The sequence below is a fragment of the Paroedura picta genome, chromosome 11 (genome assembly GCF_049243985.1).
Source record: "Paroedura picta isolate Pp20150507F chromosome 11, Ppicta_v3.0, whole genome shotgun sequence".
NCBI classification, from domain to species: domain Eukaryota; kingdom Metazoa; phylum Chordata; class Lepidosauria; order Squamata; family Gekkonidae; genus Paroedura; species Paroedura picta.
This window is the reverse complement of record NC_135379.1, coordinates 43,615,160-43,631,868: the sequence shown is the minus strand read 5'-3', so window position 1 is coordinate 43,631,868 and position 16,709 is coordinate 43,615,160. Positions and strand designations below refer to the sequence as shown.

General features: G+C 49.8%; 1 protein-coding gene across 1 annotated transcript; it reads right to left on the bottom strand.

The window, feature by feature from the left end:
* Positions 1–2,407: 2,407 nt before the first annotated feature.
* On the bottom strand, positions 2,408–13,021 carry SFRP4 (secreted frizzled related protein 4). The gene is made up of 7 exons (XM_077302639.1): positions 12,889–13,021; positions 11,806–12,693; positions 10,571–10,654; positions 10,386–10,451; positions 7,403–7,601; positions 3,865–3,928; positions 2,408–3,022 (listed from the first exon to the last, which is right to left on the bottom strand). The coding sequence occupies exons 1-7, from the start codon at positions 13,019–13,021 to the stop codon at positions 2,834–2,836; spliced, it is 1,623 nt and encodes a 540-aa protein (XP_077158754.1). The 3' UTR covers positions 2,408–2,833.
* Between the last annotated feature and the right edge of the window lie 3,688 nt (positions 13,022–16,709).

Here is a 16,709-nt window from a genome sequence, read left to right as displayed (position 1 = left end):
TGAAGGGGTGGAAAGGCAGGGGAGGGGGGAATGAGTTCTCTGACTGGAATATATAAAAATATTCTGTCAGATCACTGGCTCTTCATTTTTCATCCTGTCAGAGCAGAAGTGTTATATATTTAGCATTCCCATAAAATGTACTTGTAAGATGGCCTAGGAGATTTGTCAGATCTCGAAAGCTGTTCAGCAGGGAACTCCAGTCAGGCAATGGCAAACCACCTCTGAATGTCTCTCAAGGTGAAAAATCTAGGGGGCCATTATAATTTGGCAGTAAATTGAAAGCACTTTCACCTAGTCACCTTGAACAGGGTCTCCCCCACCCCCAGCAACAAGCTCTCTTCTCCCCAGATAGCTATCTCGAAGGAAACATTCAAGGAATATCCCATTCTGATGAGTTCACTGCCTACTTAGGAGGCAAAGTCACAGTCTAGTAATATTATTAACATTCAAAGCTGATTCATATGGTCAGTCCACAGATCCACCTAGAACAGGTATTCCCAGCCTGAGATCCATGGACCCCCAGTGCTCTGTGGGAGGTCTGGAGGGACTCTGACATTTCCCCTCCTGTCTTAATGGACTTGGCCAGAAGGTCGGGAAATGACTGATTCCCTTACTCCCCCTCCCTCCTCCTGAATGTGAGTTCTCTTGTGGATTCTATGCCTGGGAGGAGGTGGAGCCTGCATGCCTACTCCCGTCTTAAATCGTATTCTGCCCCCCCCCCCAGTCCTCTCCAAGAATGCCTGTTAACACAGGTGGTGTCATCACTTCTGGTGTCATGAAACTAATGGGGGTGTGGCAGGAGGGCGGGGCCAGCTGATGTCACTTCCGAGGCTCCTCGAAGCCTGAAACATTATTTCAGGGGCTCCTCCATGGTCCAAAGGTCGAAAAAGGCTGACCTAGACCATGTTGATTCTAATGAATTATGCTCAAAGCACTCTGCAGTTTTGTTCACACCCTCACATAGGGACTGAATGTTTGGCCAACTGTTTAGATCATCCTTTTGACCCCAGCACATGGGGGCTCATTGGAATTGTAGTCTATGGAAAAGTGGAGAGCTGCAGTTTGGCCACCCCTGGTCAATGCACACCACGGGCCATGCTTGTTGGTCAATCATGTAGCATCTCCGATGCTCTAAAGTGGGCATGGAAAGACACCTGCCTCCTGTCTTTTCACAGCATTTCCCAATTGCGCAAAGGATATACTGTTTAACCCTGCTTCCAGTCAAAAGTCTCAGAAGAATTTCATTTCTGAGTCCAAAAAGCACTTCCGTTCATAAGAAAGCTTCAAGCAGTAATTCCAAAGTATAATTGTCTTTTAAAAGTACTGTTTTTAATAAAAATTTTACATCCAACAATTAACGCCGACGACAAAAAGGTGGCCTGAAGTAGATGACATGGAAGGAATCGGGGATATTTTTACTACACAAACACACACGGATCAGCAACTGTGCTCTTAAGCAGTGGTCCCCAACCCCCGGTCCGGGGACTGGTACTGGTCCGTCGATCAGTCAGTACCAGGCCGTGGCTCCTCCTCCCCAGCTGCTGCCTCGGGGGCTGCCCTGCCAATTTGCCACCAGCTAACCTTTGCTGGTCTCCGGCAGCCGCCATGGCTGGGGCTCCCCCTCGGCGTGGCACTGCGCAGCTGCTACTGGCAGCGTTCCCCCAGTGGGCAGCGGGAAATCAGGGGCACCGGTGAGAAAGCAAGCGGAGGAGGGGCTCAGGCAGCAGTGACATCCCTCAGCAAAAGACTTCCCTCCCGGGCCTCAGTAAAATTATCAAGCGTTGACCGGTCCCCAGTGATAAAAAGGTTGGGGACCACTGCTCTTAAGGACCCCTTGTCAAGTCAGCCACCAGTCCAGCACACATCCACGCACCTGCCCTTAGCAGGGGTGTGTGAAGAAATCCCACGCTCACCGTACTTCCACAGAACAACACTAGAGAAAGAGATAAACCAATGCGATGGGATGCCTGCTCTCTCTGCCCAGTGAGGCTAATCACAGAGAGGGAAACATTGGATGCCTGGCACATCTGAAATGCATCTGTAAAGCTGGCCTTAGTACAGTGGTTCTCAACCTAGGGGTCAGGACCCGTTTCGGAGTTGAATGACCCTTTCACAGGGGTCACGGCAGGATGAGCAGTTGGGCAGGGGGCGCCACCACTGTTGCTACTCCTTCTGCAGGCACCACACAACAGCCTTGCAGGGTAGAATAAGATAGAATGTTCATCTTTCTGGAGCAGACGAAAAGAGCGCGATCGGCATGGTGGGACAAGAGAGCTGAACTGCGAAACCCCAGGGGGAAAAAACAATTTATATACAATCATGATGAACAATGGATCTTCACGCCATTGGTCAGTTTCGGTTTAATTTCTGTGAAAGAACCCTTGCATAATTTTATGGTTGGGTTCACCACAATATGAAGAAATGTATTAAATGCATTAGGAAGGTTGAGAACCACTGCCTTAGAACATTTTTATCTTCTTATACTTAATTAAGCCACTGGATAGATTCTGTCTCTCCTTTGTTAGAACATTCAGCAGTTCCTGCCAACCTTTTAGCTGAATAGCAGATTAGCACTTCCAGATGTTTATCAGGGATCTATAATCGGCTAATCTGAACACATGCCTTAGTGGGCTTTCATCAGTGGGCTTTCATCAACCAGCCAGATGTTGCTGCAAAACCTATTTCTGTGGCTTGAAGGGGGGAAAGTAAACCGTAACCAGTAATGGCTACCTGGAACTCTGCTGTGGAGGTTGATGCGTTCAGAGATCTGCCACCCCGGCCAGATGAGACCTTTGTCATGCAAGCAGATCTTTTCCTGGGGAAAATCTGGAATTCATATTTTTCTGGAATGGACTTCTTTCTGGTCCCGCCTCGGTGGACTGGTCTTCTTGGGACCACCAAGAACTGGGTTAGGGTTCTTTGGGTTTTGCTTTGGTGGTCCGCCGCGACCAAAGTTTCTGGCATTTGGGGTTTTGTTCTGTGCTGCCCGCAGCTTGAGTTCTTGGAGTCGCTGCTCCCACCTCTAAGAAAAATAATCAGGGGAAAAATTCATACATATTAGTGAAGAGGGGGATTCTTTAATACAGACCAAGAATCCATACATTCAGCTGGGGAAGGTGCATAGGGAGCCAGTTTGGTTGTAGTGGTTAGGAGTGTGGACTTCTAATCTGGCAAGCTGGGTTCGATTCTGCACTTCCCCACATACAGCCAGCTGGGTGACCTTGGGCTCACCACAGCACTGATAAAGCTGTTCTGACCGAGCAGTGATATCAGGGCTCTCTCAGCCTCACCCACCTCACAGGGTGTCTGTTGTGGGTCTAGGGAAAGGAAGGCGACTCTAAGCCGCTTTGAGTCTCCTTCGGGTAGGGAAAAGCGGCATCTTCGGGTAGGGAAAAACGGCGATTCCCTCTGCCCATATAGTTCGGCTGACAGCTATGAGGAGGCAGCATGGGGAGGACGTGGCTCCCAGATGGGCACAGGAGGCCCTGGTGCCATCAACATGGAGCAAAAGGGGATCGAAACGGCAATATTTAGCAGGAGGGAAAGCGCTGAAAATGAGCCTCACCCCACCCTTCCACCATGTAACTCTGTATATGATGAAGAAGAAGAAGAAGAAGAGTTGGTTCTTAGATGCCACTTTTCTCTACCTGAAGGAGTCTCAAAGTGGCTTCCCTTTCCTCTCCCCACAACAGACACCCTGTGAGGGAGGTGAGGTTGGGAGAGCCCTGATATCACTGCTCGGTTAGAACAGCTTTATCAGGGCTGTGGCAAGCCCAAGGTCACCCAACTGGTTGCATGTGGGGGAGTGAGATTCAAACCCAGCTCGCACTCCTAACCACTACACCAAGTTGTGTATATTCTTACCTTAAATCTTTTGCTTAAGGGGTCCTTCCACTTTTCAACCGAGCACCCATCCAGAAGCATCAACCTGAAATTTCAATCAAGGAAATGAAAGGCGATACAAGTCATTTCCAATGCACAGATGTTCCACTAGAAGAGGACCACTGTCGTTTAGCACTTAGGTGTCGGTGTAGAAGGCCAGGTATTCTGGGGGCATGGGGCACCTCAACACCACCTAGGGTTGCCCGATTGGGGTTGGGAAATTCCTGGAGATTGGGGAGGGCAGAGAAGGTGAGCTTTGGGGAGGAGAGCAACCTCAGTGGATTATGTCATCGAGTCTACCTTCCAAAGCAGGTGTTTTCTTCTGGGGGAACTGACCTGTCACCTGGAGATCAGTGGCAATCCCAGGAGAACTCCAGCTACCACCTGGAGCTTGGCAACTCCACCACTGCTCCTTTAGTCTTTTAAACAGACACCCCTCCCCCCATACACACCCCCCTTATCCTTCCTGCTAAACTGTGTTCCCGTGCAGCTTGATAAGGAACGGGAGGGGAAAGGGAGGTTTCGGGTCATGATAGGGATGCCAGTCCTCTGTTGGGGCCTGGGGATCCCCCCCACTTCGGAACTCCTCCCCATGCTTCATGGGTTCAAGAACATGTGTGGGGGGAAGCCCCCCAATTTCCCCACCCCAACCTTTCAGGGTCTCTGTTTGTGTCTCTGCAGCCCACAGACACCACCCGCTGCCAGTGCACCTGCGCCCCCCCCCCTTTGAAACTTGCAGAACTGGGTGCTGCATGCTAAGAACAGCTCAACAAGTTGTGGGTGGGGGTAGTGGGTGCAAGGGACAGCTCCTGTTCCGGTTTGGGGGAAACTTTATCATTTTCCTCAAAAGCCAGAGCATCACCACCGATGCCTCTGACATGCTGACATTATTTTTTTTTGTCATGTGAGCACACTGTGGAGCTCCAAGGCCACGCCCACAAGTCCCCTTCCCCCGCTATCCCAATTCCACCGGGAACCCCTAGGTCACGGTGGGTTCTGGCAGGCCTGTTCTTGCACCGATGCTTTCACACAGGCCTGATGGAGAAAGGGGAAGGAGCAGAGAATGCGGGATATGGGAATGGGCAGCAGGGAGGCCAATCCAGGACATCCCTGCACGTTGTGTCACTGCAGCCATGGTGGAAGCACATTATGTTGCACACGTTCACAACCAGACTCTTACTAAGCATTTGCCGCTATGGTCCAAATCTACCACAAGACTTAATCCAGGGATAATCAAACTGCGGCCCTCCAGATGTCCATGGACTACAATTCCCATGATCCCCTGCTCATGGGGCAAGCTATTATGTGTGGTATACTGTATCTCATGAAGTGTGCATGCCACAAAAGCCTGCACCTTGAATTTAATTTTGATGGTCTTGTTATTGTCGGTATAAGCAGGGGTAGTCAAACTGCGGCCCTCCAGATGTCCATGGACTACAATTCCCATGAGCCATGGGCTCATGGGAATTGTAGTCCATGGACATCTGGAGGGCCGCAGTTTGACCACCCCTGCTAATCCCTGGCTGAGTAGGACGTTGCTTGCAAATCCCTCTCGTCCCCTCAATGCAATCCTGAACAAGAATGTGGAGTTTCCTCCAGCCCTCTTCCAAGTGAGTGACCGTTCCGCCTGACATTTTTAAAAGCCACTGTTTCTCGAGCCCTGTTTACATACCGGGAAAGACAATATGTGGCTTTTGCTGACTGCTCCAAATCTTTTGTCAAAGCGTATAATAGAACTAAAACCTCAATGACCTTTAGAAGGAGCGCTGGCAAATTTGTTCCATATTAACATTATGGAACTCTTTCTAAACTCTCCCTGTTCCTACGCGGTTGGTTCTTAAGAGTGCCTGCCTCTAATCCAGAGAGCTGGGTTCGATTCCCCCCTCCTCCACATGCAGCCAGCTGGGTGACCTTGAACTAGTCACTGTTCTGACAGAGCTGACCTCACAGAGCAGTTTCTCTCAGAGCTCTCTCACCCCCACCCATTTCACCAACTCTTTTCCTTCCAAAAAGCTAAACAAAACATCAGGAAGAAGTTCCTGACAGTTAGAGTGTTTTCTCAGTGGAACAGGCTTCCTCGGGAGGTGGTGGGTTCTCCATCTTTGGAAATTTTAAACAGAGGCTGGGTAGCCATCTGACGGAGATGCTGATTCTGTGAAGACTCAAGGGGGTGGCAGGTTACAGTGGATGAGCGATAGGGATGTGAGTGTCCTGCATAGTGCAGGGGGTTGGACTAAATGACCCAGGAGGTCCCTTTATGATTCTATGAAACACTCTTCCTGGTAGGATAGGCTGTGAGCTCACAACTGAGCCAAAGTCAGCCAGTGAGCTTCAAGAATGGCCTGGGGTCTGAACTTCTTCAGAAGGTCTTCTATTTAACAAGCTTGTTAGCTTTGCCATCTTACAAAATTCTCCACTGGCACAAGTCAGACACCCCAATGGGCCGTGGAGGCATGGAGCTGACCCACTGTACTTTTCTCGAAAACAGTTATAGGCCCTGCCTTTCTCTCATGCAACTCAGCCCCCAAGATGAATAGCAAGAATATGAAATGCAATAAAAGAATGCACACTTAAGAGTTGGAGCCAACAACACAATAAATACAGAACGCATTAGAACTACTTTAACGGGCCAGCACTCAAATAGCAAGAGAATCCTACTTTGTGCAGATGCAGACTGGTCTGAAAGGCCCTGACAATAGTTCTGCTATACAGACTCTCCAGAAGGCCAGAAGAATAGACACGTCCCTGACCTCTTTGGGGTAGCTGTTTCCCAAGCACAGGATAGCCATTGGGGGAAAAAAAAACCCTGTTCTGGACCCTTGCAGATCATGTTGGAAACAAAATAGGTACTACTGATTGTGAATGTGGCTAGGAAGAACGAACCTGCCACAAGGGGACATGCAGGGAGAGACAGTCCTTTGAGTATGTGGGCCATGGGTCCCCTATAAAGGTGGGCATCAGCACCTTGAGCCATGGACCCAAAAACAGTTAGGCCCTGCATTCCGTGCATGGAATTCCCTGATAACAAATTTCAGCACTGACTGAAGCTCCCAAGTAATTTCAGTTGACCATGTCTGCCAGGCTTTCTCAACCAGGGTTTCGTCAAAAAGTGGGGCTTCTTGACAGCCCAGGAAGGGTTTCCCAAATGGGTGGGAGTTAATTATCATTTTTAATATAGATATTTAAATTGGTTAAACGTTTATCAGGTGATATGACCTTATATGGTCATGTCGACCCACCTGCCCCTCCCAAAAGGGCCAATGCTGGGCCTGGAGGGGGTGGGAAGGAAAGGGGCTCAGGAAGGCATGTACACAACTCTGCTTCCCAACCATATTCTGCACAATTGCACCACTTCTAGGGTTTCTTGGAGCCTGCAGAATGTTTCAGGGGTTTCTCAATGGTAAAATAGTTGAGAAAGGCTGACATATGCACAGGAATTTACTTATCACATTTGCCCCATCAAAAAAAACAAAACCCTTGGAACCCAAATGCAATTTCTTGCTATGGCATCGCTGCTTACCTCGAGCGCCACTCATAACACATAATGAGGACATCCTGATTGGGTGCAAGGGGAGGACACCGGCAGGATGAATTAGCGTACAGGGGGACTTGAGAACGGGGAATTGGCGTTGAGGATTTGAGCACATCGATCACTTCGACAGTGGTGATGATTTCATTACAGCTGCCTCTCTCCAGACTCTTGGCTTTTGCACGAAGAACTGCAATACACAATGCAACCACAGGCCTGAATACGGACTGTGCATTAGCTCAGAAGGAAGTCCCAGAAGCACCCAATTGCATGGCTCACTTTCTAGAGCAAAGAGTCCGCAACCATGTTGAGCTTGGAAGCATTTTGGAATCAGGAAAACATGTAATGGGCATTCCTGCAGAAAGGCTGCCGCGGGGGGTGGGCCCAATCCAAAAATGGTGTGGGGTTCTTTCCATGGAGGCAGTTTCCCTGCAGACTCAAGGTTCATGACTCCTGGGTTTTTCTGGCCTCTTGCTCCACTGAGATGGAGGGAAGCTATGATGGGCTCTTTTCTTTAGTAAAGAAGGAAGTGGATGCCAGGAAATTGACTGCACCATGGGACCACTAGGCTCAGTGATGAGGATGATAGCTCTAAGGAATACGTCGTCTTGAATTATGGGACTTGTTGAGGGAACACATCTAGGGGGGCCGTTGGTATGCAAAAAAAGACCCTTCCATCAGAAGGAGTGGAGGCCAGTGAGTGAGTGGGCCTGTTTCTCTCAGATGTTAGCAGCCTTCAACCCTCAATTGCCAGAAGAAAAGCTTTCTCTCCAGTGGATATTGCTTTCTGGAATCCCTTCCTGAAGGACACCAATTCATGTCCTTGGTCCTTGTAAGGGTGTTAAAATTTGTTTCTTCTTTCAAAACTTTGGAGGGATTGGGGTGGGGGGGAGCTTGGTAGTCCATATTTCCTATTGCTCATGTTACAGCTCATCCCCCTAGCTGCTGTTAATTCAATCATGGATTTGAAGCTATCCCCAGGGGGATGGATCACTGCATTCAGAGGAACATCCTACCGAAAGTGACACCATCTGGATATACCAACATCTGCTTTTGGACGTATATTCCGATGCACAGATACATGTCAAATATATGCCTGCCATTTCATCCTGATCCAATAAGTCATCTATGCAGGAATCTCTTAGATGGATCAGGGTACTGGCGATTTATTGGATCCCATTTTTATTGGCCATCAGCTGCTTCTGGGTTGCTGGCTGCAGGTTGGGAGATACCTGGAGACTTTGGGGATGAAGCTGGGAGTGAGTGGGATATGGGGCAGGGAGGGACATCAGTGGAATATAATGCTATGGGGTCCACCCTACAAAGCAACCATTTTCTCCAGGGGAACCGATCTATTTCGTCTGCAGATGAACCCTATTTCCAGGGGATCCCCAGATCCCACCTGGGGATTGGCATCCCTAGCTGCTTTAGGGAGGAAAGAGCTGGAAATCCAGTCCTGTTAGCCAATAATAAAACTCTTGATTGAAGGGGTTGCAAAATATAATGGCCCCTGCCCATTCTCTCCCTGCCCTTTCTGGGTACCTCCTCAGATATTCTAAACACGAGGGGCAGCAATTTGGCTCCCTGTCATTCAATGGAGATGCTTTCTAGAGGCTGTATAAATAATTAGTAATTATTACTGCTATTCCTAATAATTAAGTGTCGTTGCTACTATTACTACTAATAAAAAATGTTAAATGGTTGAGAAAAAAGAAGCTGGCCGATATTTATATGTATATTTAGCACAAAAGTTTACCTCATTCACAGCTTTAAAAAGCTATGCATGTTTCAGAAGTGACACCACTGAGTGCAAGAAGACATCCCATGCATGGGATCAGAGCCCTCATTTTTCACTGAAGCACCTTAAAAACACATGGATTTCCATGGGATTCCCATCTCACTCTTTTCCAAGTCATATCCAAACAGCTTTTCTGTTAGATGTAAAATCGGGGACACTGTTATTTGAGACACACAGTGGTCTTTCATTGCTCCCAAACAGAATGATTTGAGAACCATCATAATTAGACCATGAACTAGATGCCTGCTGATGGTGCCTTAAAAAAATTACCTGAATGACTGCTCGTATTTGATCTCCCCAAGAATTTCAGTCTCCTAAAGATCAACGGCTTATTATTTATTTATTTATTTATTTATTTATTTATTTATTTATCTATCTATCTATCTTTCGATCACATTGACATTTAAGTTCTTAACCATTTAAATTGTTAAATTAATTTTTTTTTTTGTTAAAACTCCAGGAGCTACCGTCCTTTCTCCAGTGGGGGGTGGGGGGAGGGGAGAGTGCTATACTGATGTTGGTATCTGGTGTCTAGATGTGATTTTCTATGTGATTTTTTGCTAGTTAGATTGTGGAAGAAAGTACAAGGAAGCTAGAAGAAGAAGAAGGAGAAGAAGAAGGAGAAGAAGAAGGAGGAGAAGAAGAAGAAGAAGAAGAAGAAGAAGAGTTGGTTCTTCTTATATGCTGCTTTTCTCTACCCAAAGGAATCTCAAAGTGGTTTACACTTGCCTTCCCTTTCCTCTCTGCACAACAGACACCTTGTGAGGCAGGTGAGGCTGAGAAAGCCCTGATATTATTGCTCGGTCAGAGCAGTTTTCTCAGTGCTGTGGCGAGCCCAAGGTCAACCAGCTGGTTGCATGTGAGGGAGCGCAGATTCAAACCCGGCTCACCAGATTAGAAGTCCACACTCCTAACCACTACACCAAGAGAGAGAGAGAGAGAAAGACAGAGACAGAGAGACAGAGAGAGAAGCAGTGGATTCTTTTAACCCTTTCCCCTCAAGATATCGGTTGGTTAATCAACCTGTCAGATTTCCTACTGGTGAAAAGAAATGCAGTCCACCACAGGGGGGGGCGGAAGGGTGCAGAAATGAGGTAGTAATTAAAAGGAAGGGGGTTGAGTACAAGTCCTTGGCTAAAATGCAGCACTTTGTGTTGTTGTTTTGAATGAACTTACCATAGCTGTAGTTTTTGGTGAGGTACGTGGCCAGCGTCGGCTTGATCTTCCTGCATTTGCAGCGACCTTTTTTGGGGGGGGGGGGGGAGAGAGAATGACAAGTGATGGGGCAAATGTAACCGAATACACTTCTTCTTCTTTCAGTGCCAGGAGCCTTGCAGAGCGGAGGGGGAAAAGAGACTTACCTGGGCTGAGCTGCTTGCACTCGGCGGGCGGGGGTCTCTCCTGGACCATCACGTCGTCAGATAAGTCAATCCACTTCACGTCCTCTGGACCAGGGGAGACAAAAAGACAGGAAGGATTCAGCCAGGAAGGGACCTCGGAGAATGGAGCATCCCCTCCCCCCCCCCCCGAAACTCAACTGACCCCAATACTCAGCAGCAAATGCTATGGAGCCCCATCAGATTGACTCCTGAGTCAACCCATGCATAGGATCACAGCCTGGGGGACCGGGAGGAGACAGGCACCCTCACAGGGTCCATCTATTTATACACCACTTTTCCTGGCATGTGCCAAGCTGTCATCCAGGATGCAAAATGGCTATGTGAAAATGCAAGCGTTTGGGAAATCAAGATGAATCCATTAAAAGCAACATTATGAAGACCCTGGCAAAGGCAGAATGAAACCCACACACCTCTACACATTTCAAAAGAAGAGACCAACTCCATTCATCCCCAGGCCACCACCTGCACCCACTGAACTTCTCAAACTGCAACAGCAACACAGAGCCAGTGTGGTGGAGCGCATCAAATGTCGGAATAGGAGACTCAGGGGCAGAGCTCCCCTCGGCCACGGTAGCTGGCAGGGTCACCTTGGACTGGTCACACATGCGCCCACCTCCAAGGGTTGTTGTGAAGACAAAAGGGAGCAGAACAGTAGGGGACCGCTTTTGGGGGAGAAAAGAGGCCCAGAAAGGAAAAAGGAATCAGGGGAGGATAATGGGGGCAAAATAGGGAGGGACCCCTTTCCTAGCCTACTTCAAAGTAGAGATGTCTGGGAGGAAAAGCTGGTACCTTAGAAAGAAAGTTCCAACGATATTCGTGAGACATGTTTCCAGGTGTATTATTATTATTATTATTATTATTATTATTATTATTAGAGTTGGTTCTTAGTTGTTGCTTTTCTCTACCCGAAGGAGTCTCAAAGCGGCTTCCAATTGCCTTCCCCTTCCTCTCCCCACAACAGACACCTAATAGACAGGTGAGGCTGAGAGAGCCCTGATATTCCTGCTGGGTCAGAACAGCTTTATCAGCACTGTGGGGAGCCCAAGGTCACCCAGCTGGCTGCATGTGGGGGAGTGCAGAATCGAACCCACCTCGCCAGATTAGAAGTCTGCACTCCTAACCACTACACCAAACCGGCTCTTATTCTTATCACTAGTGCGTCTAAGGTGCGTTGCTTGGGACTGGCCGCGGCTCACCTTCGGGCAGGTCGGTGACGATGGCCTCGGGGGCGATGCAGACCCCTCGGTCGTAGACGGGCAGGTCGTGGCAGGCCAGGGCGTCGGGCCAGCTGTGGTTGTAGCGGCGCATGAGGGGCTCGCAGCCGTCGCGGGCGCGCTGGCAGAGCGACTTGCAGGGCCGGATGGGGTCGTGGAGGAACTCGACGGCGCAGATGGGCGCGTACATGGCGCAGAGGAAGAAGGCGAGCACCGGGCTGCAGGCGGCCTCCACCAGCTCCTGGTACTGCTCGATGGCCAGCACGGCGTTCTCCTGGGTGCTGTGGTGCAGGTGGTTGGGCATGCGCGTGGCGTTCCAGGGCATGTGGCGGCACATGGGGATGCGCACCGGCTCGCACGGGGAGCCCTGCAGGCCCGCCGCCGCCCGGAAGGAGCCCAGCCAGAGCCCGGCCACCAGGGCCCACATCGCGGCCGCGCAGCTCCAGACGCCCAGCCCGGCAAGCGAACCTCGGGGCGTCGACGGGCAGGAGGGCGGACGGGCAGGCAGGCGGGCTCTCTCTGCGGACAGAGGTAGGCAGGCAGGCAGGAGGGCAGGCAGGCAGGCAGGCAAGACGCGGCTCCGGGGAGTTTCCCGCTCGGGCGAGCTGAGGTTGGCGTCCCACGGCCATCGCCCCGACGGGCGCGTCTTTATAAGCGGTGCCGCCGAGGACGGGGGGAGACGGGGACGGGACGGGTCCCTCTGGCCAGCCGGGGCGGGCGAGGGGCAGAGAGTGTTGACATCATCGCCCTCCCTCCTTCCCTCCCCCTCGGTCAATTTCAACCCCGCGGCGACACCCTCGCCGGCTCCACGGGGCTCTCCGAGCGGACGATATTTCCTCCCGACGAGGGCTTTGACGCCTGCCATAAATTCTGCAGGGAGAGTTAGAGAAGGGGGCTGCGCGGAAGGGGTCTAGGGGGGGCACCCTCTCTCTCTCTCCCTCCCTCCCTCGCTGCTTTTCATTGCACAGCTACAGATTCAGGCGCAGGATCCCAATGGATCGCGGGGGGGGGGGGGTGGAGGCAGGGGAGATGCCCCCGTCCCACAACGTACCCAAACCGACCGACTAACAAAGTCCAGGGGGCACCGGCCAGCCAAGTTTAATTCCGCCTTCATTCTGGGCTTCGGAAACTCGAACGAAGTTGAAGCGACCACGGGCCAAGTGTAATTCTGGGCATCAGCTGCAGGAGTCGACGCCATAGAGATCGTTACCGAGGACGGCTCTTTAGAGGTACCCCAATGCGGATGATAGCCCAGCAATTTGCCTTGAGAGTCGACCAAACGAGTCGAAAAGAAATTTTACAATCCTGATTTGGGGAACAAATGCCACTGCCCTTGGTGGGGCTCATGCCTGCTTCGAACGGAACTGAGTGCTTATCTGTTATGTATTTCTACTTCCCCCACCTGCCTCACAGGGTGTCTGTAGGGGGGAGAGGAAGGGGAAGGGATTTGTAAGCTGCTTTGAGACTTTTTCAGGTAGTGAAAAGTGGGGTATAAAAACCAACATCATTGTCTTCTAATCGTAAACTCTGGAAAGACGATAATATTCAGCTGTCCCTCCAGAATCAGAGTACAGGATGAGGAGCCTGGGTCCAACCCATTCTCCTGTGAAAGCTCAGGGCGACCTTGGGATGCTCCCTCTCTCCTTCCCTCCCTCCCTCTCTCTCAGACTAAGCCAGCATTAGATTTTTGGGAGTATAAAAACAAGGATTCTGTACGTTTTGGATCCCCATGAAGGGAGGAGGGAAGTGGGGTATAAAGATCTAAATAAATACAAAAAGATTCTTCAGACCATGGAGGCTGCTTAAGTGAAATAAAAACTGGCAACTTGTGAACCAGCATTGTAGTTCTGTCCTGGTCCACAGTGCATATGGCAACTTCCTGCCTTTCTGTTTTTCATCCTTGGTCAAAACTGTTTCAACAAAAGCAAAAAAATGAGAATCCAGGGCCGGCTGAAGAATCTCCTGGGCCCCAAAGAGCAAATGTCTTTTGTGTCCCTTCTCACACCACAGGGAAGCAGCTGCTCCCCCACTTTGCACCCCCTCCCCCCAAGATCCATGGGGGAGGGATGGGGGGTGTGACCACCCACTGAGCCAGGGGCACCTCCTGGGGTAGACCCCAAGGCTGCAGGTCAGTGAGATCAGAAAGTGGAGAGGCCAGTGTTCCTCTCTATCTCACTATGGTGAAGAGAGTCCCTGTTTGACTCTCAAGTCAGGAGACATTATACCCTGCTTTTCACTACCCAAAGGAGGTTCAAAGCAGCCTACAATCACCCTCCCTTCCTCTCCCTACAACAGGTACCCTGTGAGGTAGTAAGGCCCGAGAGAGCTCTTTCTGAACTGTTCTGAGAGAACAGCTCTGTAACTGGCCCAAGGTCAGCCAGCTGGTTGCATGTGGAGAAGTGGAGAATCAAACTCAGCTCTCGAGATTAGAAACCGTCGCACTTAACCACGCACCAAGGTGAAAGATGTCTGCCTTTAGGACTGTGCCTCAAGGCTGGAGGATCTGCCTGGCATGCAGAAGGCCCCAGGTTTAACCCCTGGCATTTTACCCCAACATGTAACATCTGTGAAAGTTTTGCTGTCATAATGAATGGCTGTCGATAGGCCTGTCTTCCCTAAATTGGTATAATTTCTTAAAATTGCTTTATTTGCATTCACCCTGATGTGGCAATAAATTGCACATGGATTATGCATCAAGTGAAGGAGTATATCTTGCTCTGGATAAGGACACACCTGCTATTAATGCAAAACCTTTAGAAAGGGGGGGGGGCAGAATCTTGAATGCCCACATTTCTGTAGTGCCTCAGGCAGCACACGGGAAAGGGATAATTTTTCTTTCCGCTCCACAGCGAGAGTGGCTGAAATCCATGGTTGCCAAAGGCCAGGACAGGCATAACCAGAAGTGTGGCATTGGTCAGGGCACAAGGTTACCGGGGGAGGGGGCACCACCACCAACTAGCATGCCCGACTCCTGTCCACTTCCCATCACAACCATCCCCCCTACATTTAGCCTATATTGCATCCACCCTTCCAGTTGAGTCTGGAGATACGTTTTAGATATTAAGAAAGGGTCACCAGGCCCTGCTGCAAAATGTTTGCCCTGGCAGGGGGAACCAATAGCAAGCTGGCTGCATGGTGGGGAGTGGAGTGGGAGAGGAAGTAACTGCAAAAGGCTGGGAAGTTCTAAGCCAGAGGTGACCAAACTCTGGCTCTCCAGACATCCATGAACTACAATTACTATGAGCCCCTGCCAGCCTAGTGCTGGCAGAGGCACATGGTAATTATAGTCCATAAACATCAAGGGAGCCAAAGTTTGGCCATCCCTGCGGACTAAGCCAAGTACCTTCCTTGGATGGGGTTGGATGCTTCCAAATGGATACTCACTAAAGACCCCATAATGATGGTTGCAGGGCAACTCCTGCTGCAATTAGGTGGAAGAAAACCAGGACTGGGTAGGAGTATTTGGAGGGAGATACAGGAAGGTTCTGAGAAGCACATCCATAGGCCCACAGCACTCGGCTGAACATAACTGGCATGCACCAACCTGATCATCAAATGGCTTGATATTGTAGTGTGGGAAATGGTATGTGCAAGATAGCGTGCATAGATACATATGTATGTTGTAAGCTGGGTATAATGGATGCAAGGGCAAAGTGTGCCAATGGAAAGACATTAGGACACAACCTCTGCCTACAGGTAATGATGGTTTCATACAACCACAAATTCCCCTGGGAGCTGATTAGTGTGCACCCCAGGCAAGTGAGCATTAATGGAAGTGGGCATCGATTTTGGCTTCCCCTTAGAAATAATGTCCCACTTGCTACCTACAGTGCTACTGCATTTCAGGAGCTCTATGAGAAGATGTGTTTACCTGCAGGAAGCCTAGCCAAGATCCAGCATGTGCTTCTTTGGAAGGGACTTCTAGTGAAATAAGGTGGGCAGATAGATTCAGAGGGGTAGTCATGTTGGTCTGAAGTAGCAACACACAGTTTTGAGTCCTGTGGCATCTTTATTTGTTTGTTTGTTTGTTTGTTTATTTATATTTATATACCACCCTCCCTGGCTCAGGGCAGTTTACAGGAAACAGATACAGATAACATATGGTAACACAGACGATAATAACAATAAAATTATAACATTATAGTAGGGGTAGTCAAACTGCGGCCCTCCAGATGTCTGCGGACTACAATTCCCAGGAACCCCTGCCAGCATTCGCTGGCAGGGGCTCCTGGGAATTGTGGTCCACGGACATCTGGAGGGATGCAGTTTGACTACCCCTGCTTATACCAACAATAACAAGACCAACAAAATTAAATTCAAGGTACAGGTTTTTGGGGCATGCACACTTCATCAGATACAGTATACCGCACATAATAGCTTGCACCTCGAATATAATTTCGGTGGTCTTACAACAGACTCAAAACTAGATGGGCTTACATCGACCTACCTCAAACCTCAGCAGCCCTAACTAGCCCAGTCTTCTCGGGCATTTGCAGTTAAGCAGGGCCAGTCCCAGTTAGTTTTTGGATGGGAGACCACCACAAGGAAGACTACGCAGAAGACGATCATGGCAAACTACCTAGGCTGGAAAACTGCATGGCCCCAGGGTCAACTACAATATGAGGCACACAAGTAGTAAACGACCTTCAGAATTCTACTTTCCTACCCTTGAGCCTCTTGTGGCGCAGAGTGGTAAGGCAGCTGTCTGAAAGCTTTGCCCATGAGGCTGGGAGTTCGATCCCAGCAGCCGGCTCAAGGTTGACTCAGCCTTCCATCCTTCCGAGGTCGGTAAAATGAGTACCCAGCTTGCTGGGGGGTAAACGGTAATGACTGGGGAAGGCACTGGCAAACCACCCTGTATTTAGTCTGCCATGAAAACGCTAGAG

Bases quoted from the DNA above. Each gene is read 5' to 3' on its own strand.
- SFRP4 (XM_077302639.1), bottom strand. From the start codon at position 13,021: ATGGCGTCGACTCCTGCAGCTGATGCCCAGAATTACACTTGGCCCGTG. The intron at 10,452-10,570 runs GTAAGTCTCTTT...CCCCCAAAAAAG, and splicing joins GTGCAAGCAGCTCAGCCCAG to GTCGCTGCAAATGCAGGAAG. The intron at 3,023-3,864 runs GTAAGAATATAC...TATTTTTCTTAG, and splicing joins CCTTAAGCAAAAGATTTAAG to AGGTGGGAGCAGCGACTCCA.